The sequence below is a fragment of the Tachypleus tridentatus genome, chromosome 1 (assembly GCF_004210375.1).
Source record: "Tachypleus tridentatus isolate NWPU-2018 chromosome 1, ASM421037v1, whole genome shotgun sequence".
In the NCBI taxonomy this organism is placed as follows: Eukaryota; Metazoa; Arthropoda; class Merostomata; order Xiphosura; family Limulidae; genus Tachypleus; species Tachypleus tridentatus.
In genome coordinates this window covers 26,092,005-26,119,756 of record NC_134825.1, presented here as the reverse complement: position 1 = coordinate 26,119,756, position 27,752 = coordinate 26,092,005, and the positions used below count along the sequence as shown (strand labels likewise).

General features: G+C 32.8%; 1 protein-coding gene across 1 annotated transcript; it reads left to right on the top strand.

Moving 5' to 3' along the window:
• The first annotated feature begins 2,158 nt into the window (after positions 1 to 2,158).
• On the top strand, positions 2,159 to 24,446 carry LOC143244729 (uncharacterized). Its single transcript, XM_076489912.1, has 4 exons — positions 2,159 to 2,307; positions 12,139 to 12,343; positions 17,769 to 17,868; positions 24,175 to 24,446. The coding sequence occupies exons 2-4, from the start codon at positions 12,139 to 12,141 to the stop codon at positions 24,176 to 24,178; spliced, it is 309 nt and encodes a 102-aa protein (XP_076346027.1). The 5' UTR covers positions 2,159 to 2,307; the 3' UTR covers positions 24,179 to 24,446.
• The last annotated feature ends 3,306 nt before the right edge of the window (positions 24,447 to 27,752 follow it).

Genomic DNA, 27,752 nt, shown 5'->3' with positions numbered 1-27,752 from the left:
ATGAGAGGAAAGACGGGTACAGTTGAACTATCTGGACAATTTTTAATGGTTTGTCTCTTTATGCCTTTTAAGGCGAAAAATTTACTTATTTTCTTCAGTGTTGGTAGATTGTGAGAAAATGTGCTGATAAAACTTTTTGATTTGGTGTGTTTTGTATTTCACCAAAGCTACATGAGGGCTATTAGCCCTAGCCGTTCCTAATTTAGCATGGTAAAGCTAGAGGGAAGGTAGCTAATCATTACCATCCACCGCCCCGACTCTTGAGCTATTCTTTTATCAACGAATAGTGGAATTGACCGCCACATTATGACGCTCAACGACTGAAAGGGTGAGTATGTTTGGTGTGACAGGGATTCGAACCTGCAACCCTCGGATTACGAGTCGAGTGCATTAACCACCTGGTCATGCCGGACCAAAATTTGTAAAAAGCTATCTTTTTTTTTTTCTAATATTAAGCCTAACACATAAATTCAAGAAAAGACTTTTTAATATAAATGTAAAAAAAATCAATTTAAAAAGTAAGAAAACCTTTAATAAAGTAAAAACGTGATTATTTCGAATTAAATATCTAGTGTGTGTGTGTGCCATCTTATAGTAAAGTCATATGGGGCTATCTGCTAAGTCAACTGAGGAGAATCGAACACCTGATTTTAAAGTTGTAAATTTGTAGACGTTCCACTGTACCAGCGGGGTAGAATATCTACTGTGAAAATTATATACATATTTATTTAAGTAGGCAGTTTTTTATGATTAAAATAATGTTTTTTATATTATAAAATTACAATATCGGTGTCTCGTTTTTAACACAAAAAAAATCATTGTACAGTTCTTTGTCTCACTTTGTATATTTAGGACTGGAACAAAGCAAATGAAATCAAATCTCGGAACAATGAAGTGTTCTGTCCAAGATATTTAAAATTATAAGTGCAGGGAATTAAAATCATTTGAACTTATTCAAGTGTATCAGAGAATAATGTCCGCATGACAAACGTAAAGCCAATTATTTCTGAAACTAGGTGTAAAAGTTGAAACATCGTAAAGATCTTTACCCATTTTAATGCCCCAAGCTGAATAAAAAACGCGGCCTAGCTAATTAATGAATGAATATTTCCTGGATAAGTGTTACAAATGATATATTCCAGTTTCCAGTTTGATTTCATTCCTTTAAGCCACACACTAAACCCCTACTTTTGGCCACTTTTTGTATGTGAATTTTTGACCACAGTAATAAGTTTAAAGTATTTCTTTGTTCGTTGTTAAGCTCACAGCCACACAATGAGTTATGTATGTTGTGGCATGGCCAAGTGGGCTAAGGCGTTCGACTCGTAATTTGAAAGTCGCGGGGTTCGAATCCCGGTCGCAGCAAACATATTCGTCTCTTCAGCCCTGGGTGCGTTATACGTAAAGGTCAATTCCAATATTTGTTGGTAAAAGAGTAGCCCAAGAGTTGGCGGTGGATGGTGATGACTAGCTGCCTTCCCTCTAGTCTTACACTACTAAATTAGGGACGCCTAGCACAGATAGCCCACGAGTAGTTTTGTGCGAAATTCAAAAACAAACAAACAATGTATGTTGTACCCACTATAGATACTGAAACTCAGTTTTTATATTTTAATTAAAAAGAAAGTTAATTTTTTATACTATATTGTTAATAACATATATCTATAAACTTTTTTTTAGAAGGTTTCTCTAACTCAAAAATCATTAGGTACGTTCGACTGACAAATAAATGATATGGTGTAATTTATTAAAATCGAGCTTTTATTTTCTTGAAAAGTAATAAATAGGTTTTACCCAACCCTGTAATGAAGTACGAGCGATCCATTGCATTGTGCACATGAACCATTAAAACGTCATCTATCAAAATTACAATAGAGCATCTAATTAACTAGAAAATGGAACAAAGAAATGTCAATCAGTGTACACCTTCTTACGCTAGATGTCCTACGACATACTGATATTTTACAGTATTTTGGCCGATATAACATAATTTTATCTTTGCAATTTTTATCCTATATGTTTGCTTATTGGCTAAAACTTGGTGACGTGCTACTTCTGACGTATAGCAAATGGACGACTAGGCTTACAGTGTGTAGGTAGAGCTTGTAAAAAAACTCTTGCGATTTATATAAATAAGACAGGGTAGGATTATTGTTATTATTACAAAGATTGTTCATCTTTCACTCCGTAAGACAGAATATCAGGGTCACACATCCTCCAAAAACCTCAATAATATTACTTCAATTTCAAGAAAAGAAAGTAGCAAAGAATCTTTGAATCAACGGCTGGGTTTAGAACAGTTTCATTGTAAGTAACAAAGTATCTAATTCTACCCAATTGTTGTAACATTTTCAGTTTTTTAGCTTTTCTAAACCTCGTGAAGGTAAAAAACCATGCGAGTAGTTTCGAGTCTTCTGCAATAAGTAAACAATTCTCACAGCGTTAACGTAATTTTATGACAACGCTTTTGCAATATATATGTTGAATTTTGTCAAATATATGAAAATCCTAGATGAAGAAAATGCTTTGAGTTCTTCACATATTCGCCATATGTTCATAAGATAACCACAAATTTAAAGAACACAGTATCTTTTTTTTAAATAGAATAATACTATAGTAGCACTGTGTTGGTTGTTTAAAAACACATCTTACGGGCAAACTATGTATTGCTTAAATAAGAATGAAGTTTTAGTGAAGTTGTGTTACTGTTTAAAACCCTGTGAATGTTTATTTTACAGTGAGGAAGAATATTGAAACGTTGTATCTGTTTAAAGAAATATTGTTCCTTACTGTAAAAACTGTACTATCTAGAAACAATACTTTTTATCAGTAACTAAACTGAAACAAAACTGTATAATACTTTCGTAACACTATGTTTCTTATTAAATGAATAATAATGTTTTTGTTTATTATTTAATTGTTTCTTTATTGAAGTAACTGAATAAAGTTATTTCCATTCATTACTAAACACCAAAACCGTTTTTCTTGTACTTTTTTCCAAATATTATAAAAAGGAAAATTAAGTTTGTTCGTACACCCTCAACGAGTATTAAGTAGAACACACCTCGATCATGGAATATTGAATGATACACCAAGCCTAGGAAATTGATTGGGAATAATTACGATAAAGCAGAAAAGGTTCAGAGTATCTACGTAAGTTTTCTTAATAATAAATTTTACATATAATAATTATTTATTTCAAAACATGAAATTAATTGTATTTGTTTGTTTGCTTGAAGTTAAGAACAAAGCTAAACAATGGTCTATTTGAACTCTGCCAACCACGGGTATGGAAACCCGTTTCCTAGCGAAGACATCTCGCTCTGCCACTGATGGGGGCGCTCAAATGAATTAAGATACTTTAAAACACAATATGAAAATCACAGGTGTGTTAGATGTTTGTAAACAATGTGAAATTTCTTATGCTATTTAAAAAATAATGTGAACCTCAAAGTACGGCATCTTGAAAATGTGTGGAAACAATTTCTTAAACACACTTTATTGGAAAACTTATTTCTCCAAACTATATTTTGTTTATTTGTTTATACAATGTTTCATCATACTTTAACTCGGTGCAACCAGATAAAAATATATGATTAGTATATAACGAGGAACTGATTTTGTGCATAACGATATATCTTCGGTGTATAACAAGGTATTACTTTTATACATAAAAATATGTTTTCAGTCTATAACAAGGCACTAATTTTCTGCCTTAGATTTGTTGCAACTTTAGTTGGTTTCACAAAATTGGTGAATGCTAATATTTTAATTTTTGCAAATAATACTGTAACCAACAAAACAAAAAAATACAAGATATTGCTCTGCAGTTCGTGATGTCAATGTCTCTTTCATCTTTGATATTGTACATCTATTTCCTCAAACCATTTTTCACGAAGTAGGGAATATTTTACAAGACCCCAACAAGAGAATCTAAATAAAACATGAATACCTAATAGAACTGCTACAATTAGTCATATTTATTTGTTTTTAGTACAAAGATTTTTTCTTCCCTCAATTGTTATCGTTTTGAATTAAGCACAAAGCTACACAATGGGTTATCTGTGCTCTGCCCACCACGGGTATCGAAAGCCCGTTTCTAGCGTTGTAAGTCCGCAGACATACCACTGAGTCACTGGAGGTTACTTCCCTTAACTACGCGGATTTGTATTAGGCAATTTATTGTCAGGTACATTGGCCAATCTTTTCTCACATCGCTTGGAACAGTAAGCCATAGCTACTTCCAAATACAAACCTACATGCTGCTTTAGATATGCAGGTGACATTTTTTGCGGCTTTACTTGTCAATATAAAGAAACAAAATTTATTTAACATGTAAATAATCTACAAAAAGACAAACATTTCACACTGTTGAAAATGAAAATAATTATACAATAACTTTTTAAACGTTAATATCACATGAACCTCCCAGGGTTTCACCACTAAAATCTATAGAAAAAAACACATACGGCGAAATTACATAAACTAATTTTCTAATCATGTAATCCACCAGAGGCGAGCATTCTAAAACGCCTCCTAGCATATATTATATGTACCACAAAAAACATCGATTAATAAGTTGTGTACCTAACTCAATGCTTTACTAATGCTAACCAGTTCCCTACAGATAAGATGCATTTAGAAAACAAACTTAAACACTCCACAAAACAAAAGAAAGCTAATTACCTGTACCATCTCATAAATAGAAAATATTCAATCCTGGAATAAAAATGAAACAAATGTAAAGAAAAGTGTATAATAAACCCACCTCATCAGAAAACATTTACAAAACACAGTTATTCAGGTGAAACAGGACGTAACTTGAAAATCAGATTAACAGAACACCAAAAAACACCATTCTCAAGTCCGTGAACACGAGTAAAAATAAATAGTTTTTTTTTTCTAAATAGAATGTAAAAGTACTAAAACATGAGCCTGACACCAGCAGAGAAAAAATCACAGAATCTTTATAATAAAATCAAACAATTCTACAATTAACAAACACCACGACACATCTCTATATCTCTTATATGTTATTTTCCCACACATTCCTTTGCTTGTGCAAATATTATTATAACAAACACCATGACACATCTCTATATCTCTTATATGTTATTTCCCCACACATTCCTTAGCGTGTGCAAATATTATTATAACAAACACCACGACACATCTCTATATATCTTATTTGTTATTTCCCCACACATTCCTTAGCTTGTGCAAATATTATTATAACAAACACCATGACACATCTCTATATCTCTTATATGTTATTTCCCCACACATTCCTTAGCGTGTGCAAATATTATTATAACAAACACCACGACACATCTCTATACATCTTATATGTTATATTCCCACACATTCCTTTGATTGTGCAAATATTATTATAACAAACACCATGACACATCTCTATATCTCTTATATGTTATTTCCCCACACATTCCTTAGCGTGTGCAAATATTATTATAACAAACACCACGACACATCTCTATATATCTTATATGTTATTTTCCCACACATTCCTTTGATTGTGCAAATATTATTATAACAAACACCATGACACATCTCTATATCTCTTATATGTTATTTCCCCACACATTCCTTAGCGTGTGCAAATATTATTATAACAAACACCACGACACATCTCTATATATCTCATATGTTATTTCCCCACACATTCCTTAGCTTGTGCAAATATTTTGTATGAAACATGCCACACTTTTTAAATATTTATTCGTCTATTGCTTTTGGTTTAACCGTACATAAATAATCTTTAAACTTCACGTTGATTGATGTTTATGTTAATAAGTATGTACAATCTATTTTAAATTTTAGATACTAAATGTTCATTACTGTAAAAACTTGTGTACTTGATAATGATCGCACCAGTAACCGAAGCGATGTGTAAAATCTTGTGTACTTGATAATGATCGCACCAGTAACCGAAGCGATGTGTAAAATCTTGTGTACTTGATAATGATCGCACCAGTAACCGAAGCGATGTGTAAAAACTTGTGTACTTGATAATGATCGCACCAGTAACCGAAGCGATGTGTAAAAACTTGTGTACTTGATAATGATCGCACCAGTAACCCAAGCGATGTGTAAAACTTGTGTACTTGATAATGATTGCACCAGTAACCGAAGCGATGTGCCTATTATAAAAACTAATCTTACTTACTGTGAAAGCTGTAAATTTCAATAAAGTATACTTTATCAATAAGTAAACGCAAAACGAAACTATGAACAGATTATTTGATAAGATTAACTATGTTTTATTGACACTTTATTCATTGTTCAAAAACAATGTGTCTATCAGTTATGAAAAAAACATTTCGAAAACGCTATCCGTTGCTTAAAAGAACAAAAATGCTTTAGCGTGCTGTTTTAGCGCCAATAAACACACTTTGCAAAATAAAGCAAAACACCATTACAATAAGTTGAGTGAGTAGTTAATACTTTAATGCTAGCGCAAGAAATACGGAATTACACAATTTGCTGTACATTTAGACAACAATAAATATATGTTAGCAAATATTCTAAATAGTTAGCAGAACGTACAACATTTTTTGCAATTAATTGTCAGTAAATAAAAGATATACAACTTTTTATATAGTTAACAGCCAGTAAATAAATCATATAACACACACCTTCTTAGACAGTTAATACTCAATAAATCACGTAATGAACACCACAATTTCTTGCACATTTAACAGTCTGTAAATAAAGCGAAGAAAATAACGATTCGTTTAACATATTTTCTAGCAAATAAATACACAACACAGAATTAATGACCGTAGTAATTAAATATATTTTAACATATAAAATAAGAAAACACTGAAAATCATGACTTGCTGTAGGACCAATAAACATTTTATTTAGGATCAATTAACCATAGAACGTCCTTTCTGTTAGAACTTCAGTTGTCCATCATAACTTAGTTCAGTTTTAGGTAGAAAGTAAATATTTTAATGACTTAAGGTGTTAAAGAAATACTTATGGATCGGAAAGTTACAAACCTTCTCTCTTTAAAACAACCTTTTCTTTGCCATTTAATGTACAGTTATTGGAAGTAATTTCAACCGATTTCGGTTCACTCTTTAAAACACTTAATTCTGATCTCTAAATACAGTGTCTGTTCATTACCAAAGTAATGTCTATGTTCATGGGTGTAAGTACATGGTTAAAGTGTTAGTAGCATTTAAAACAGGTCCAGTTAATTTCTAATATTAATGAACATAAGTGTTATTTTTTGTCCACATAACTTTAAAAACACTATTAACACAATGATTTTTGTACATTCTATACATCTGATAACATATATTTCTAAAGATTATACCCTACTTCATCATATGAAAGACTTGAAACCACTGGACAAATTCTGGTTATTAATTGATAAAATGATCGTGTCGTAAAATGATAAATAATTACGAACATAAAAGAATGGATAATTATGTTTTTACTAAAATCACGTTTGACATATGTGTTTTATTTCTGTCCGCATTATGTAAGAGCGTTTCCCTATATCATTAATCAAATGAAAAGTACACCAACTGGCTCAGCTGTCAGTCTGCAAGCTGAAGACGTTGGGTTTTGATACATATGGTGAGCAGAACTCATGCAGTCCATAGTGTAACTCTGTGGTCTAAACGCCTACCCACCATTGAATGAAAAGCTATTAGACACTATTTGATATGGCAATACTTGAAAATATCCCATTGCCTAATTATGTTATTGAATTAATAAATATTGCTCAGTTATGACCGTCTGTGATGTCTGTAAAAATTGTATATAATAACAAATCACTTAAACTAATTTATTTTGTCATTGTTTGTAAATACTTACAAAATAACAAAGTATTCAACAAATGGAATACCATATTATTAATTTCCAAAATGAAAAAGTAAACCTTATAAATCAAAATAATTTTCGTGACATCTACAAAGTTAAAATAAATACATGGATATATAGATTAAACCCTACTTCATCATATGAGACTTGAAACCATTGAACAAATTCTGGTTATTAAATCTTACTGAAATCACGCTTAGCATTTGTGTTTTATTTCTGACCGCATTATATAAGAGCGCAAGAAGATATAAAGCCGCAGTGGAACGACATGCATTAAGACTATATTTGATATTGATTTGTGTATTGTGGGTAGTGTGACGTCATCAATAACAGCTGATCACTTTTGGAATGGTAATGAAACAGCATTTCCAATTATCATAGATAAATGTGGGTACCAAGACCATCCAAAAAGAAACTGGTAACAAGTCCTTGTCCAGACGTCGTAAGTAAAATGTGGCGTCATATAACAAACAGGTGAGAATTCACGAACACCAAGGTCAATGAAAAAATACTTTCGTGTGCCGATGTCAACTGTATGCAATATAATTGAGAAAGATGTTCGTTTGGAAAAGCAACAGAAGTTACATACACTCATGTAGCTTCCACTACATATTTCATTAAACGTCGTATACCTCAAACAGCTGGAGAATAATATATATATATAAATTTATACTATTCCATTCGAAGACATTTCAGTCGAACCGCCTAAAAATGTCTGCGCCATCGAACCGTTGAAATGGTGACGACAAACACCACTGTCGTGCATTAGGTGGCTTGTGGAAAACAGATGGGTAGAAAAAGTATGTTTTAGACATGATTTCTATATATAGAAATTTTGCAGTAGAAACTACGCTGTGGGATTATTGTCAAGATGTACTGCCGTCAGAGAGAGCAGGACCGTACATGACGAAATAAACTGTAATAACATGGTGAGACTTCCAAGTCTTTTTAATCTAATGGGCTCAACCTCAAAATTTTGAGGCATAAATAAAAACATTTATTCCGTATAGTGAAATATTAGACATTTGTAAAAAAACTTTACTCTCTGAAATTAAGCTTTTAGGCAGTAAAAAAAAAACGTTCGATTTAATGCTAAATCATTTAGATTGCTTTAATTAAAATGCAAAATTGTTTTGAAAAAAATTGTTTGTAAAATTAGGCGATCAATATTATTTTAAATCTCGCTTTGGCCATAATATTAAATATTCAGACTATTTTAAAAGTAACATAATTTATGAAAGAAGAATATTCGAATGATTTTCAAAGTGTGCTTTGTTTTCCACGTAAAACTTTAACATTTAAGTTGAAAAAATAATCTTATACATGTTTTGACTACAAAACAGGGTATTCTGGACCACGTGAAGATGGTTTTTAGGCCTCGAGCGAGATATCTATTTTTCTGACAATATTTTGCATACTGCTAATTTTGTACTTTTGTTTAGTTACGTATACTTTCAACATTCTTTTGTGTCAGTTTCAGTTATTTTTGTCTCTAGGTGTTAAATCACTTGGTCAGAATGTTTTCTGTACGATGAGATTATTATATCTACAAACTTAATATCAACTTTAAGGCACGTGCTATCGAAAGAATGAAATTTCCCCGAGATTCTAACTTGTAATTTTCTTTTACTTTATATGATGAATGAATGAAAATTAACTTGTATTTTACTTGAAAATCTGCCTTAAAGTCAAACAGAATTTACGCATATTACGTGAAGAGTTTCTGTTGACGAGAAAATTCAGTACGTCTACTCCAGTAGAACTGATGTGATTCTTACCCTTTCAACATTTTTATAACTCTTCTTCCGTAGATTCCTCGAATGAGGGTCGCGGGTTCGCGCCCGAGTCGCGCCAAACATGCTCGCCCTCTCAGCCGTGGGGGCGTTATAATATTACTGTCAATCCCACTATTCGTTGGTAAAAAAGTAGCCCAAGAGTTGGCGGTGGGTGGTGATGACTAGCTGCCTTCCCTCTAGTCTTACACTGCTAAATTAGGGACGGCTAGCACAGATCGCCCTCGAGTTGCTTTGTGCGAAATTAAAAAAACAACAACAAGAAAAATAAAATATATTTAATTTTTATACGTTGTAAATAAACCAATCGCAAAGTGTAAATACTTATGGAAACGTAGCTAGACATGTTTAATAAAATATATTTTTTATAGCTAATAAAAAGAAATGAAACTTAAAATCCATTTCAATTATGAGTGTTGAAAACTGTCACTTGCTATTTCTATGGTAGATTAATTAAAACTCGTGTTTCCTGCGGCATTTAACGCTGCAAAATTTTATTTGCCTTGACTAGTTACTTTAATAAAAATAACACTTACAAAGATGTTGAAACAGTATTTTTTAAGCTATGTACTGTATACCTTGGTTGATGTAACAGTTATATTTAATCATAAATTTCTTGAGGTAAAAACCCTGGAACACCATCTGTGCCTTGCCTGCAGTCCAATCGATCCAATGTTTTTTACTTTTTAAAATGTAGTTTCTAAAGTCTTATAGAACTTTATAGATCACATGTCCTTATCAGTAGTTTGTCAGTGAAGAAGTTTAAACTTTTAACTAGTTAAAATCATGGCGTTCTTTCAATATTTCTACGGATAAAGTTTATTGATTCATTTTAACAGTGTTTCTTAAAGGATATTTTGAGAAAATTTGTAATACGGAGATAAGTAAAGTTAGGAATCAAAGAAGTTGTTTTTTGTTTACACTGTTGTTTTATACATTTTAATCATCTCAATACTTAAGAATAAATTTTTCAATGATATACGGATAGTGCTATTGATTTGATAATATTGGGACTGATAATTACAAACACATGATATTTATTCATCTGTTCTTCATCTTGTATCTTTAAGATTATTGAAATAACTTTAATGAGTTAAGTAACAAAACATGAACATTTTTATAGAATTATTAATTTTATGTGATTGCTCAGTTTTAAAAAACAACAACCTTCTTCTTAAGTTTTTCTCCTTACATAAGTAACACATTGAATTAGTGTAATATATATAACATTCACTACCAGTAGGTTCTGTGCGTTGTGTCACAACATTAAATAACTACAGAATTATAACTATTATCTCATTCAGAACTTGATGGTTTGGGCGCTCAGCTCGCATTTAAGGCTCACGGGTTTCATTTCCCGTCACACCGAAAACGCTCGCCCTTTCAACCGTGGGAACGTTAAAACTCACTATTCCTTGATGAAAAGTTTAACAAGAATCGGCGGTAGGATGGTGATGACTACCTGCCTTCCCTCTAGTCCGACATGGCCAGGTGGTTAAGGCGCTGGACTAGTAATCTAGGTTGACGGGTTCGAGTCCCCTTCACACCAAACATACTTGCCCTTTCAGCCATAGAGGCGTTATAATGTTACGATCAAGTCTACTATTCGTCAGTAAAAGAGTAACCCAAGAGTTGGCAGCGGGCAGTGATGACTAGCTGCTTTCCCTCTAGACTTACACTGCTAGATTAGGTACACCTAGCGCCGATAGCCCTCGTTTAGCTTTGTGCGAACTAAAAAAAAAACACAAACAAATCATTGAGTCCACAAAACCTCCGTTCAGACAACGATGACTTTATAAAATTACAACGCTAAAATCTAGAGTTCGATTTCCCACGGTGGACACAGCGGTTAGTGCAATGTGTCTTCTTTCTAAAAGCAAAAACAAACAAACATTGATTCCGCCTAGAGACAATGCGCTTAACGTAGGGAATAACTGGTTATTCAGTCCATATAGAAGTCAACGTTTATCAGATGGTATAAGTAAATGAATAATAGATCAATAAATACGATAAATATCTGTTAACATTTATTAATGTTCACGGTCATTCAGATCAAAAAAACTGCCTACTTAAATCAGTATTCAAAATATATATTTTAAAATGAATTGTTTAATGAATTAAGTACTCCAGCTGTCAACGATGTACTATAAACCTCATTTTGCAATTCTTTATTTTTACATTTATTTCCCTTTCAGTATAACTTTGCATCTTATAGATAAAACAATTGTGCCTACAAATATTTTTGGTCTATTTATATATATCTTGTTTCCAATTTTCGATTTAGCTTAATAGCATTAATGTCAATAGTTTGAAACAAGTTGATATTTCCTTACTCAAATATTTATTTTGTACTGATACTTTCAGCTTTTACATTAAGTTAAAATTTTCACATCTTATAAAATTATACTAGAAACTGGAAAATAGCAGTAACGTTTTTATCTTAACTTTGGCGGTATTTTGTTGTTAATATTCTGATTTCATACCTCAAAAGATGATTTCCACAACAAAATATGCTACTTGTTTCGGACTCTGGCTGATCTGCTGGTACAGTGTTTATTGTTTTCCTTACGGAGACCGAGACCTAAACGATTTTTCCTCCGGTATGTCATCTTTTGACGACGAGTTCCGACCAATTCCGAACACTCCCGATTTGTTTCAGATCCGAAGAAGAATGAAACAAGAGACCAAACGAACAGGTAATTTCCGTCAATTCCTTTAATAAAAGTAAATAAACAATATTGCTTTTCTCAAGATATAAACGAAAAAATATCAAAGTACTGATAATTATTATGGGAAAAGAATGTAAAACGAATTTATTTGCAGGTCGATTACGATTTTGAATCTTTGGTTTATATAGGATCAGAATAATTTGTAACTTTTCAAAATATCTTATCTACAACACACAACTTTTGTGTATAAATTCAGCTGACAAGAGCGTTCTTTATGTATTTCAAATGTTCCAGGAAGAAACATTAAGACTATTTATCAATTGCAGTTTTTGAAATAAGTGAAAAAAACAATAATAACTACAACAATAAAATACAATAATCATATCTCTCACATTCATATCTATTAAGAAGGAAAATGTAGAATAAATAAATGTTCACATTTATAAGTCCAAAGTGGAAAGCTAGTTTTAATAATTGTTAAATGGACGAATAACAACCACTTATAAATATATTATATATAGGGGAAGGGTAGGCAAAGTGGGCCGCCAAACTTGATTCAGTGACAAAATTATTTAAATACAGATATCCGCCTAGTTCTTTGATAATGCCTCTTGTCAAAATGGGCCTACCGGCTCATTTTGCCCTAGTACACTTTATCATTCAGATTTATGTAGCAAACATCATTTTACAATAGCTTTTCCTTCATAACACCGTGAAACATCAAATCCAAATGCTTCAGGTTTTCAACTAGTCGGCGTTTTTGGTCATCTGAGAAAAGCTTTCGGAAACGACCCAACTGTTACGTTGAGACCTTCTACAAGAAGAAAATATATTAACCCTTGTTAAACTATAAACGATAAATAAATAAAAATAATTATTGATAAAATTATTATTGTCGTTGTTGATGTTGCTGCTGTTATTGTTACTGTTGTTAAGCATTGCTAATTTATTCAATCTTGCCTATTTATTCATTTAACATAAAGAATCACAACAAATATGCAACGTTTTTTGTGGTGATTTAGCATTATTAGCAATGCAGATAAGTCAGTGAACAAAGTGAGCCATGGTCGTGGGCATATTTGGTCATGGCCCACTTTGTCTCAGGGGTCATGCTTAAGGAAAATCGTCGTCAGGTACACCGTTTATCTAAAATATATAAAACTTTTGTTCCGTATGAAAAGCCTATTAAACATTCTTTGGGTTGAGTACGATATGGAGATCGTGAAGTGGTGTAAAAACAAGATATAACATGATGTTTAAAGAGGGATTTTGGTGAAAATGGTGCAATTTCTTACCTTTCCGTGTTGCTTAGAGGGGCCAAGACTTAGGAAAAGAAAGTTCTAAAATTTTAGACGTCATAATCAAGCAATGTAAAAAGCGAGCTTGTGATTGGCTTAAATGTTTTATTATGTAATTAGACCACGTGGCTCGGCCTGGCATGCCCAAGCGTGTTAAGGCGTTCTATTCGTAATCCGAGGGTCGCGTTATAAATGTGACGCTTAATCCGACTATTCGTTGGTAAAAGAGTAGCCCAAGAGTTGGCGGTGGGTGGTGATGACTAGCTGCCTCCCTCTAGTCTTACACTGCTAAATTAGGGACAGCTAGTGCAGATAGCCCTGGAGCAGCTTTGCGCGAAATTCAAAAAACAAAAAAACAAAGCCACGTGGCTCATTCTGCCCGCTGGCACGCTTTGCCTACCCTTCCCCTAATTAGACTACAAAATGAGGTGAATGTTATGATTGATGGATCTCAACAGGATAAAACAAATATATATAAATATTATTCGATGGATTCTACAATAAGAAATATTGTTGATTTCAAAAAACAGTGCTTTTCGATTTTTTTTTATTTCGATGAATTGGTTTGATACAGTTTCAGTTGCGATCAAAATTACACGCGTATAACCGTCCCTGCTTTAACCAACTCTTGGGTTACTCTTTTACCAACGAATAGTGAAATTGACCGTCACATCATAAAGCCCACACGGCTAAAAGAAAGTGCATGTTGCTCTGATGGGGATTAGAGACCGCGACTCTCAGATTACCAGTTCAGCACCCTAACCACCTGGCCATGAACAGGAACAGGTCAAGAATTACATAATTAACGAAAAATCAAATGCGTATAAACAAATTAAATAATAATATAGATATATATACCGTGTTTCTCCTATAATAAGACCTACCCATAAAATAAGATCTAGTGTGATTTTTGGGGATAGTTTTAATATAAGCCCTACCCTTAAAATAAGCCCTAGTTAAGAGTGGCAGGAAGAGGAAAGAAATAAAAAACAATTAATTTATTAATTAGTTTAATAGTTAGTTAATTAGTTTGTTTAAGTATTACTCAGTTAGGTTAATAGTTTAATAATAGTTTATTTTAAATGGTTAGTTTAATAGTTTTACTTTGTAACTTCATTTTTTTAATATATCAAAATAAGATATCCCACGAAAATAAGCCCTAGTGTCATATTTTGGAGTGAAAATTAATATAAGCCCTATCTTATTTTCGGAGAAACACGGTATGTAGTGGAATTAAATAATTACATCCAAATAAAGCAAAATGAATAAACGAAACCATGGGGAAAGATTGCGTTAAAAACAGCAAATCGTAACCTTTGATTAATTGTTTAATTTTAATGTGTTTTGTTTATGGCTTAAAATTTATGGTTATAATATATGTATATTGATGTACAAATATTTAATAATAATTTTTTTTCGACATGAAGTCATAAACGTTAAAAGTAAAGAAAGTTTTATCTAAAATATTTCTGATTTGAATACAACTATTAAAAAAAATAATAATTTGATTGTGTGTCTTAAATGAAGTAATTCAAAGTTAATTACGGAGAAAGTGAGAACGATGACAGCCAGGAGGAAAACAAATCATTTCAAAGGAGAAATATTTAGTTGGATATTTTGTTATTGATACATGAGGGTCTCCCCCCCCTTGTTGTTAGCGTATGCCTGGAGTCTTCTTTTTTAACTAATTATCTCATCTTACGATATATTACCTTAAAGCATGAGTGAAATAACGAAACACATAAAAATGAAATACGAACAAATAGAGTTATTGCATAAAAAAACAACATTATTCTTAAGTATCTTCTGACACAAACATATGGAGAACCGGAATCACTTAAGTATCTTCTGACACACACATATGGAGAACCGGAATCACTAAAGTATCTTCTGACACACACATATGGAGAACCGGAATCACTAAAGTATCTTCTGACACACACATATGGAGAACCGGAATCACTAAAGTATCTTCTGACACACACATATGGAGAACCGGAATCACTTAAGTATCTTCTGACACACACATATGGAGAACCGGAATCGATATGTTTTGTTTTCTTCTGCAATAATTTTTATCCAAGCTTTATAATATCAATCATCTCGAATTTTGATTAGCATTTTTTTCTGCTATCATAGTTTGTTTTAGTGAAAGTAATTCTAATAAATTTATATTTTGTATTTGAAGGCTGTTTATATAAGATGTAAGTCAAGTAGGTTTAATTCTTCCATTTTCATAGTGTGTGACCCTGTTGCTTCATAAGCATCTACATAACTTCTTTCAATCTTCATTCCAATTGTTGTTTGAAATCAATCTATCACAAAATGGATATCATATTTTGAGAATATAACCTCATTTCGCACAAAACAAATCAGATTTGTTTCTCAAGAAAAATTTTCAAACGAACACACACTCTTAAACACGAAGAAGTGTTAGCTGCAAAATTAACAACCGTTTCTTTTATTCACCAAAGCCTTTCGGGCTGCTAACTGCCCTTACACAAGCAAAGATGAACTTTTTTTCAAAACTTTATATGCTCAATTAAACGCTTTCTCATATTTTTTTTACACGTCGGACTGTTTATTATTATTATTAATTTAACACTTGAGCAACTGCCAAACTATAATTCACTAGGATATTCATCAATTATAGGTTTACAGTTTTTTTTTTTCCTTCCATTCTACTAGTAAGATCTTTTTTTCTCTCTATAATTGTCTAAGAAGCGTGGTGTTATTACATCCGCATGACCGTGTTAAAACACAGCGAAAGCACCGTAAAGAGATAAAGCACCTGTTAGTAATAACTCTGAAAGTATTGGCAAATAGATGAGGGACGTTAGAGATCCTAACTTATCGATTACCTTTAACAATATTCAGGTTACAGTAAATTAACAATGCAATTGTTGTAACGTTTAAACATGGAACTGTTGATATATTCGTGTGTAGTAAACTTTAACGAAACTTTCCTACATCTGTTTTATTGATCTTAGCTATTTGTTAATGTGCATTGATAAAGCGTTTAGCCCTTATTGTATCGTTATAAAACATGAATTAGTATGCAATATTTCATCATTTTTAAGCCTACTCTACTTTTTATCGAGGAATATCGTGACACTTTTACTTCAAACATCTTGAACACTATTTCTATATAACGTACCCATGATGATCTTTCATAACAGCAAGAGTAATTTGAAGATAACAGATAAGGAATAAAAAACACATGCTCATAATAATATCTACTAATACACAAATTTTTAGATAATGTATTGATTTCTTTAAATAGGAAATCATTTGGATGATGGTTTAGTATTCTTAGCCGTGAATTTTACCTAAAAAAACACATTATCAGAAACCTGTACCTTTGGTCAACTACACTATAAATTAATCACTGCTAACAAGCGTTATCCTCAAACTTAATTAAATACTTAATCATATAATTATACATTGTCATTCAAGCTTTTAATGCTGCAAATATAAAATGCAACAGATTGTTTATGATGATTCAAGCGAATCATGATTAATAATCTTCTTCAAGTGGAAATATAAAGATTCTAAGAAAGTTCATTAGCTCAAATAAATCTCATTGTGGTAACCAATTCATGAATTCTTACCAGCTTATGGCAGAAACCACGTAACCTAAGGTGAAGGGTTAGATTAGAAGACATGTTATTCCTTTTCTTACATTTTTTGTTGATAATTTAATAAAGCTGCTAAACAGGCGGGGTAGAAAACAGAAGTTTTAAATTGAAGGCTGCCATTCTGTTGTCGTTGTTTTTTGTGTGTAAAAACCACAATTGTTGTGTAAGTCTAATAAGATTTTTTTACTTTTCTATCTCACAAAAAACCACCACATCTTAATTCTTAAAAAAATGCCCTCTAGTGGGTCGTCTAGTTTGAGGCCTTATAGTGTTAAAATTGGATTTAGCTTACCAGAAGTAGACACAGCGCAGATAACCTCTTGTGCAACTTTGAGCTCGAATGAATCAAATGTAACAAAGATTTTTCTAAATAAATTTTAAAATAAGAATTATTGCTGACATTTCAGCTATTTTGTATTGATAAAAATAACAACAGAAAGAAAAATACTTTAACAGAAAACTAACCTACAGCTGGTTGTGTGGAAGTTAAGTTCTTTGATTGATTGTTACAAACAGCTGCTATGGGCGTTGATCTCCCAGATTATATCCTTCACTTCAAAGGGAACTGGCCAGACCTGACTTCTTTCCGTGACCGCATGCAGAAAAGTGGAAAAAGGTAAGTAGGAATACGCATATTTGTGAGACAAATACAAACGAATAATAATTAATTTTCAAAGTTCCAAAGCCACTTTCTAAAATGATGTAATACAATAATATCTCTAACTGACAAAAGTGGATTAGGGTTAAAAGTAATAAAAATGCGAATTGTGTATGCAATTAGGAAATAACTGTAAACGAGTTAAAAAGACGGGATGAGTTGCCCCATTTAAAGTGGAAGGTAAACTTTATTATTTATACTAACGTTGAATAGCTACAGTTGTTTTATGTGAGAAGAGTTTTTTGTTTTTCTTTGCTAAACTTTTTAAATATGTTTTTGAGATTATTTCCATTTAAAGAAATGTGGTTACTCATCAATAAATTATATATTATGAATATCCATTTCCAGTTTTCTCTAGACAGGATCAAAGTCATGTTTAGGTAACTTGTTCAAAATTTCAATCAGAGGTGTAGGAGGCAAACTAAACACAGAGGACACAAGATTTATTTGACTGAACGAAGCGATGAAATGTACGCATACATACGCACCTATTATGGCCAGGGTTCTGGACCGGTCTCATTTCTTTGGATGTTTTTGGATTCTGTAATAACTTTTATGCATTTCCCTATGTGGTGCTACGTAAGGTTAGGCTGTAGCTCTGGTAATATTAAGGTTTTTAGGTATGAATAATACAGAATAAGTAAAGGTTTCGAACATAGATAGATAACATCGCACTCGGTTTTAGTAAAATGTTGTCTTTAACCAAAGTTACAAAAATATGTGAATTTATAAACGAATTGACCCGGCATAGCCAAGTGGGTTAAGGCGTGCGATTCGTAATCTGAGGGTCGAGGTTTCGCATCCCCGTCGTACCAAACATGCTCGCCTTTTCAGCCGTGGGGGCATTATAATGTTACGGTCAATCCCACTCTTCATTGATGAAAAGGTAACCCAAGAGTTGGCGGTGGGTGGAACTGACTAGCTGCCTTCCCTTTAGTCTTACACTGCTAAATTAGGGACGGCTAGCACAGATAGCCCTTGAGTAGCTTTGCTCGAAATTCAAAAATACAAACATATAAACGAATGTATTTATTTCGTTTTGATTACAACAGCATGATTGACTTTATATCACTTTGACAAATTACTTAACTCGATACATAACTAAAGTAACTGACTTTTAACTTCGACTGTAAGCAAAGAGAGATAGCGTTAAATAAAAACTTTCTGTTTTACGATTTGGGTTGTTTTGAATTTCGTCGTTCATAATTTAACAGTAATAGACTTTAAAGAAGGCAGCTAGTTAACACCACCCGATGTTAACGAATAGTGGGACTGATCGTAACTTTATAACATTCTTATGGCTGCAGTAGCGACGGGGATTCGAACTCACGACCTGTAGGTTGCGAGTCAAGTGTCTTAACCACCAGGTCTTGCCAAGTTCTGTTTCAAGAAATATCTTATACATGAAGAAGATAAAGAAAACAACTGCTGTTTTGTGTTATTTTTAAACAACCAAGAAATAACAGTCTTTATATAATAGCTAATAATAAATATTTGAATTTCATTAAAAAATATAGTCTTTTCAAAATGAAATGTTTCCATATATTTTCCCCAACTACTTACACCTACTTGTACTTTTTATACCTAGCGTATGTTTTACTGGTTAAAACTGAAACGTTAAGGTTTCCTGAGGTACGTTTAAATATCATATTCTGATAACTTTTGTATATTATTTTTCGTTTGAGATGAGGGCTACTTGCAACAAAATTAACTTTGGTAAAGAACGACCGAAATGCTGCGATTTATTAAAGTTTATTCTAATATTTTACTGACTCAAAGTTCAAAGAAACTAATAATAAAACGGTGACTGCTATGTCTGAAGAATACATTTTCCAACCCTTCGAGCTGGAATTATCTGTACTGAACGACATTTTCCATTTTCATATCACTTAAGTTATAAGATAAATCATAGCTTAATATTTTACACGTTTGCTTGTTGCTAAGCGCAAAGCCACACAATGGGATATTTGTGCTCGTCTAACTATATAGCAGCTGATAGAAAATTTTCTAATTTTAATTCATTTTTACTGGGGTAGGTTGACAAATGAGAATGGACTAGGGGTTCTGGCCTCTCATCAGTTTTCTACACCACTATAAATGAGGTATCGCTTGAGCTGTGGACTCTTCAAGTTTTATGCTTGAAAACATCGTAGTGTCAAGTTTCATTCAAGTTTGAACATTTTACAAACATACGTGTAGTTCTATCGTTGGGCCCGGCATAGCCAAGCGTGTTAAGGCGTGCGACTCGTAATCTGAGGGTCACGGGTTCGCATCCCCGTCGCGCCAAACATGCTCGCCCTCCCAGCCGTGGGGGCGTTATAATGTGACGGTCAATCCCACTATTCTTTGGTAAAAGAGTAGCCGAAAAGTTGGCGGTGGGTGGTGATGACTAGCTGCCTTCCCTCTAATCTTACACTGCTAAATTAGGGACGGCTAGCACAGATAGCCCTCGAGTAGCTTTGTGCGAATTTCAAAACAAACAAACAAACAAACAAAAGTTCTACCGTCTTTCATATCATGTTTATCTCCATTACAAGTTACACTTTTTCTTAGGTCACAGTAAAGTAAAACCATTTCCTGTACGAGGTCCCCCTGTGTTACTTTTCTTAAGAATTAACTATTTGATAGACCCTGGCGACACCTGCACGAGAGAGGTTTTATAGGAAATGAGAGGGTAACTATGTCTGGTATTCTTTGTAGAAACCTTGGAAATGCAGACAGAGCCACTTAAGAATCAATAGTGCTCCAGAGCTAGCGTGAGACGATCCTTTTGGATCAAGACGAAAAGACGTCTGTGATTTTCAAGTCTGATTCCAAGGACTCAATAATTGATTATCACTTGTTTTTCAAGAGCAAAAGTGCATCTAATGGTCTGAGCTACATCTTTTAAGTGCTATAAAGGAAGAAAGTCGAACATTTCTTCCATGTTCAAACGTCTGACTTAAATATTATTTTATTGTAAAAGATTAGTTAGCCCAAATAATTGCACGTGATTAAAGCACAATATTCTATTGTGTTTGTCACTTGCTTTATTGATACGGTGAGAGCACTTGTGGATCCATAAATAATTCCATCAAAGTGATGAATTCAAAAAATCCACGTGTCTTAGAAGACACAATTATGAATTATATAAATTTATTAGCGACAACTTTAGAAAGAAATTAAACGTTGCAGACCCTACTTTAACGATTCACATTGAGACGAACGTGGTGATTGACATATTAGCAATTTCGTAAACTTTAAACAGATAATGATTTGCAATGTTCATGTGCAAATAAAAACATACCAGCCCTGGATGCTCAGCTGTAAGCAAAAGAGCTTAAAACACTAAAATTCGGCGTTCGATCTTCGCGATGAGCACATCACATATAACTAGTTGTGTTTAATACCTAACAGGTTAAAGAAAAAGAAAACATCTCCTATACATAAATATCACGACAGTTAAATGAAAGAATTGCTCTCGTTGGTTCAGCTGCAAGTCTGAATACTCCTAAAGATAAATACCGGGGTTTCGATACCTGTGGTTATCAACAAACGTAAATTAAATATTAAATTATGATTAAAGGTAAAATTTTATTCAGTATGGATAAATCCATCTCGGATGGTTAGAAAATATATTTTTTCGACAGAATTATTAATTATTAGTTTTTCTTGAACCTCAGAACAGTAGAACATTAGAACGATTAACAAAAATTCCCAGTCCATAGATCGTATTCCCCCGTTGGTACGGTGGTAAGTTTATGGATTCACAACGCTAAAATCAGCGGTTTGATTAATCTCGGTGGGCTACATCGAAATATTTAATTTTGTAAATATCATAAATTTTCTTAATAATATTTAAATATTAATTACGGACTTAATGGTTAAAAATCATTCTGTAAAAGTTACGACTTCGTTGTTGTTTAAAAGACGAGAGACCTCATAGTTAGGGCATTTGACTCGTAATCTAAGTGTCGCGGTTCGAATCTTGTCGCGCCGACAATGATAGCTTTTTCAGCCGTGGAGGTTTTATAACATCATAAATAATCCCAATGTTCGATAGTTAAAAAAGTAGTTCAAGAATTGGCAGTGGGTGTTGTCGTCCAGCTGCCGTCCCTCGAGTATCTTTACAGGAAATTCCAAAAAAATCTTTAAATAAAGAGTTTTATGTAGTTATATCTTCGTTTGTGTATAGTCAGACTTAGAAGTTTGGTTATATCTCGAATAATATACTTACAGTTAATCGTACTGTTGTAACCAAAATAAAACGAGTAGAGTCGTTTATAACATAACGGCATTTTTATGTTTGAATAAATTTATCTAAATAAACATATTTTACTCAATACAAGTACGACATTGTTTATATTGGATATTATATCGTTACTGATTCTGTACTATTCATACTTTAGAACGTCTAATATTATCAGAACTTTAGCTTGTTTGTTTGTTTTTTGGAATTTCGCATAAAGCTACTCGAGGGCTATCTGTGCTAGCCGTCCCTAATTTAGCAGTGTAAGACTAAAGAAAAGGCAGCTAGTCATCACCACCCACCGCCAACTCTTGGGCTACTCTATTACCAACGAATAGTGGGATTGACCGTCACATTATAACGCCCCCACGGCTGGGAGGGCGAGCATGTTTGGCGCGACTCGGGCGCGAACCCGCGACTCTCAGATTACGAAGTGCACGCCTTAACGCGCTAGGCCATGCCGGACCCCAGAACTTTAGCGTCAACCAAAGACCGTTGCTAATTCTCATGTTGTCTCCCTGTGAGACAGCATTACTCTTGCGGACTTACATCGCTAAAATTTCAGGTTTGATTACCCTTGCTAGAAACAGCAGGTAGCTCAATGTGCCTTTGCTTTAAAATAAACTCATATTTTCCTGTGTTATTTTTTATAATATTGTTTCTTCGTGTTTTAAAAATTATATTTCAAGCAGCTCTTCAAGAGGTATATGAGGATATCTCGTTTGTACTTGAAGTAATTTTTAAGAAAATGTGTTCAAAAGGTGCCCTGGAGAGAACACCTGTTTTTAACTATGTGCACCACTATATAGTGGTGTGTTGTCTGTCAGTAAGTCGATAGATACTAAAATAACGTCATATATGAGATGTTTAACTTTGCAGTTTGTACTATCGTCACGTCAGTAGAAGGTGAATATGTCATGAACCACTAGAAGAATTATACACTCTGTAGGTTACGACACATATTAGCTTCAAAAGCAAGAAAAATTTATTTGTTACTCTTAATTTTGGTTTTATTTACTCTTGAAACAAAACACTCTCGGGAACCTCTAGTATATAATGCTCTATAATTGTTTACTTTTACATTTTTTCAGCGTTTTTCAACAAAACCTAGCAATAAAAATTGTACACACAGAAAGTGCTTGGATATTCTATCGAGAATGGCCCGTCATGGCCAAGCGTGTTAAGGTGTGCGACTCGTAATCTAAGGGTCGCAGATTTGCATCTCCATCGCGCCAAACATGCTCGCCCTTTCAGCCGTGGGGACGTTATAATGTGACGGTCAATTCCACTATTCGTTAATAAAAGAGTAGCCCAAGAGTTGGCGGTGGGTGGTGATGACTAGCTGCCTTCTCTTTAGTCTTACATTGCTAAATTAGGGACGGCTAGCATAGATAGCCCTCGAGTAGCTTTATGCGAAATTCAAAAAAAAAAAGTATCGAGAATAGTTCTTACTGAATCTTTAAGTAGCGAAGGTAATATGCAGTAAGCTCTTTTAAAGGTATCGTCAGGGCATCGAAGTGTACATAATAGGAGATACGTACAACAACGATTTACTTTTTTCATGTTTCCTTTGTTTAAAGAACCTTGAGCGTATAAAATGGAAAACTTTTAGAGTCATCGTATTGGAATGTTAACAAAATTTTATTACCGAAATATTTGATTTCAATTTCGTGTTATTTTTCTTCTGTTTTGAAAACACAAAGTACAACTATAAGACAAAAAAACACTAAATGTTATTATAACGAAACTTAAAAAGACTTGGGTAACCACGAAAACATCTATCGCTTATTAAGTGCTAACAATGTCTGTGAATTTTTTTACTCACTTCAATATGTGATGTAAACTGAAAATTTAAAAAAGAAATCACAATTTTTTGTTGTTTTTATATTGATCTTTAAAATACTATATGTTTTAGCAGTTAGTTCCTTGTTTTTACAATAAGCAAACTTTGATATTACTATTAACCATGGTTGTTGTTATTGTCAGCCATCTTTGTTTCTATTGTCAACTGTCTTTTGACTTTTCTTCTCGCTTAGATAATTCCGTCACCAGGAAACTGGTAGTGACGTCGAAGTAGACAAAGAAGACATATCGAGTAAAACCTGTGTTGTTTCTTTCTTTTGTTAACACTGAATGTTTACAGCCTGAATATTTGCAATCCCTTTAGACTCATTTGTTTTTCAAAAGCGATTATGTCTATTTTCTATAAACCATGTAGTTTTATTTTCTGATTAGCAAATTCCTCTGTAACTGATGCAAAACAGTCCTCAGATATTTATCTGTAATAATAAAATATTATTTAAACTTACGACAGCCTGATACTAATCTTTCTTATATTCATATTACAGCATCAAATGTATGAAGTTAATGTGTTGCCCTCTATTGTTGTTTTGGCTGGAAAATGTTTTTTCTTTGTTGTTGTTGTTTTTACCATTAGAAAAATGCTTACATAGGTGTAACCCAAAAGAGATTATGAACTTTCTAACATTAAATAGAGATGAAACATGTAGAATACTAAAAGTTAAGTAAACGTATATTCATTTTGAAAATAGTTTTTGAGAGCCAATATCACAACTAAAAAAATCGATTGAAACTTAACAACTCGTATATTGTCTTTAACCATTATAGTTATCGATGTATTAATGTATCTGATTAAAAACTGAAAACTGGTATTTTTCTTTAGTTGTTTTACCGCTTATTTTATTTTACAAAATGACAAACAATGTGCAAAATATAGAATAGGGAAAAATTCAACTAAATTTGTGAAAAAATATGAAGTACGCTGGTTGAATCACGTATTGCTGAGCCGTATTAAAGAACAGGTATTGCTAACCCTCACCAAGATAAAACCCCATTAAGCTTATATAGAATTAGTTAATAGTGTTTATGCTGTTGTTCCACATTGAGGTAAAATAATGATTACATTGTTTTGGAAACCGTGCTTTTAAGCAGCAACAATAACTTTTATATCAAAAAAAACATTGAAGAAACGATTTTACGTTGGTCACTTTGACAGGCAGTGAAACTTATACATCATGTTTCTCGCTATTCCTCAGAAAAATTTGAAAGAGTTACCTTATATTTTCAATAATAATTAATTATAATAATCAATACCTATTTAAAGTCCTATAATTCAAGACAAGTTGCCCTATATACTTATAAGATATGTATAAAACTAACTAGACGTTGTATTGTAGAGAGTTTTAATTTACTAGCTTACGAAATAAACTCAATAATTTGTGATCATTGTTTTGTTTCACAATGCAATTCTTCTCAGAACCAATCCATACACTGATAGAAATTTACTGACTGTCTTCAAGTAAATTATCAAATCCAAAAGTGTATCAGTAGACGATGTCGTTTTGGACTGAAGCCATTGGTATCCTATGTGGCTATTAAAGCGATAAATTATTAGTTTCATTGTTGAACGTTCCAATAATCCAGGTAACTTTATTGAGACTGGTTGAAACACAACCTTATTTAGGTTTTGGTTGTTGTTGAAAAGTAAAGATAACTAGTATCCAGATATGTTGGCAATTTGTGTGTGTGTTTGAAAGCAAACCTACAGTGCGCCACCTACTGCGTCTATCGCAGAGAACTGAACGCCGGAATTTAACGTTCTAAGTCTACAGACTTATCGCTGTCATACTGGGAGTTAACTGTGGCAGAAGTTTTCTTTGTTTCTAGGTAATGGCAGAAAATAAAATGGCATTGGTTTTCGTAGTTGCATCTAACTCTTATTTGCTTATCTTTGTTGTTCACGACACTTTAATGGTAATATAGTTCAAAGCTGTGGAAAACAGTACGACCTGAACTCAAAAGACCTTCTGTAGAGTGTGGAATTGATAATTACCCCATCCATCACCATTTGAACTGCTGCTTTTATGAAATTTGTTAATAGTTATATAATGTCACTTTTATATGATTTGTTAATAGTGATATAATGTCTTTCTTTAAATATTTCAAAAATAATTAGTACAGAAAACTTAGGTCTCCAATAGGTCAGATGTAAGTTTATGAATTTATTACGCTAAAATAGAAGGTCCAATTTTCGGTAGATAGCCTATTGTGTACTTTGTGGTAAAAAAATAACAAAGAAAATATGGAAAATATACAATCCTTGAAATATAAATCTACACGTGATAATGACCGTCATCTTAGGAATTATTGAGTGGTAAGAAACACGTTAGGCACTCAAGGTAATGCAGACCCTTTTAGGCCTTTATTAACACCCATTTATTCGCTTCACTTACACAAAATTTGAATAATGCGAAATATTCGACAAAAGTAGTAACGTTTGATGATAAGAATGAATTTTTTATACAGCAAATATACTATCTAAAAAAGTGGATTTTATTGTCTCAAAGGTCTAAAGTCATGAAATCTTGTAATATATCATTGAAATATGAAATATTTATATAAAACTGAATCCACAAACCTTCGTCACATAAGCTTTCAGTAAATCCATGAAAGAAAACAAAATCTCTAAACCTGGTATACAGTAAGTGAAGAAAAAATATCAGTAGGAGTTCGGTAAAAAAAATTAAAGACAAAATCAGAAACATTCCAATACAGATCTGCCAACCACGATACAGATATGCCAACCACATAAAGAATGGAAATAGGCTAAACACTAGTGGCTCTAGTAACGTAATTTAGCTACTTTCTGAGGTAACTAAACAGAGAAATGTTTACACGAAATCCAAAAATACAAACAACTTTTATAATATCATTTTTGCAGTTTTGCTTCCTTACCACCAGGCATTATTTACAGCTACACGGAAGATAATAATATTTGTATTAGTTATTTTTGTTAGCACAGAAACTTTTGATTTTATACCAGCAGCTTTCCTTTGCTGGTTTTTTGTGACGGTTGTCATTTATTAGATTATCAGGTTGTTTGCCTAAATAGAAGACATGGAAATTTCGAATCTTGTCTAAAGGCAGAACCTTTGGTAAATCTTCTGGACACCCTTCTATAACTTTTTTGTTAAGGTAAAATAAACAATAAAATGGTATTTTAAGAAATCTCACGAAAATTGTTTTCCTATTACTGTAGCAATGGCGTTTTATAACAGATAGATCAATGGAGAAAGATTTGGTCGCCCTCAAGGCACTGGACGTGGTCTACAGTGAAATTGGTTTACTTTTACTGTGTAGAGTTCGCTATGTCAATACTAACATAATGGGTTGGAACTTTCTGTAACTCAGTGTTGATTGTTTCAGTTGGCAACTTTGAAAAAGTTGGTCAATACCGCTAGGGGTCATTAAATGTGTGGTGCGCAGATATAAACTTTAATAGAAATATCACAGTCACCTCCTGTAAAGCAACATTGTACATAACATGTAACCACCATGAAGGTAAAACATATTATTCGGAGGTTAGGGGAAACACTTTTCTAGATTAAAATAGAATATTATTTTCTGTGGGTAAAATCTTTCGAACGATTAACCTACACCTTTCTCGTTAAAGAACAGAGATAACTTATTAAGCGTACTTCCTACAAAGAAGTTTTAAGTATTGACTGTTTTTTATAAGTCAACAAAATTAAAATTAAAACGAATGATATTTTTATTTGAAAGTTGAACTGTTTTGTTTTTTTTGTGGAGATAT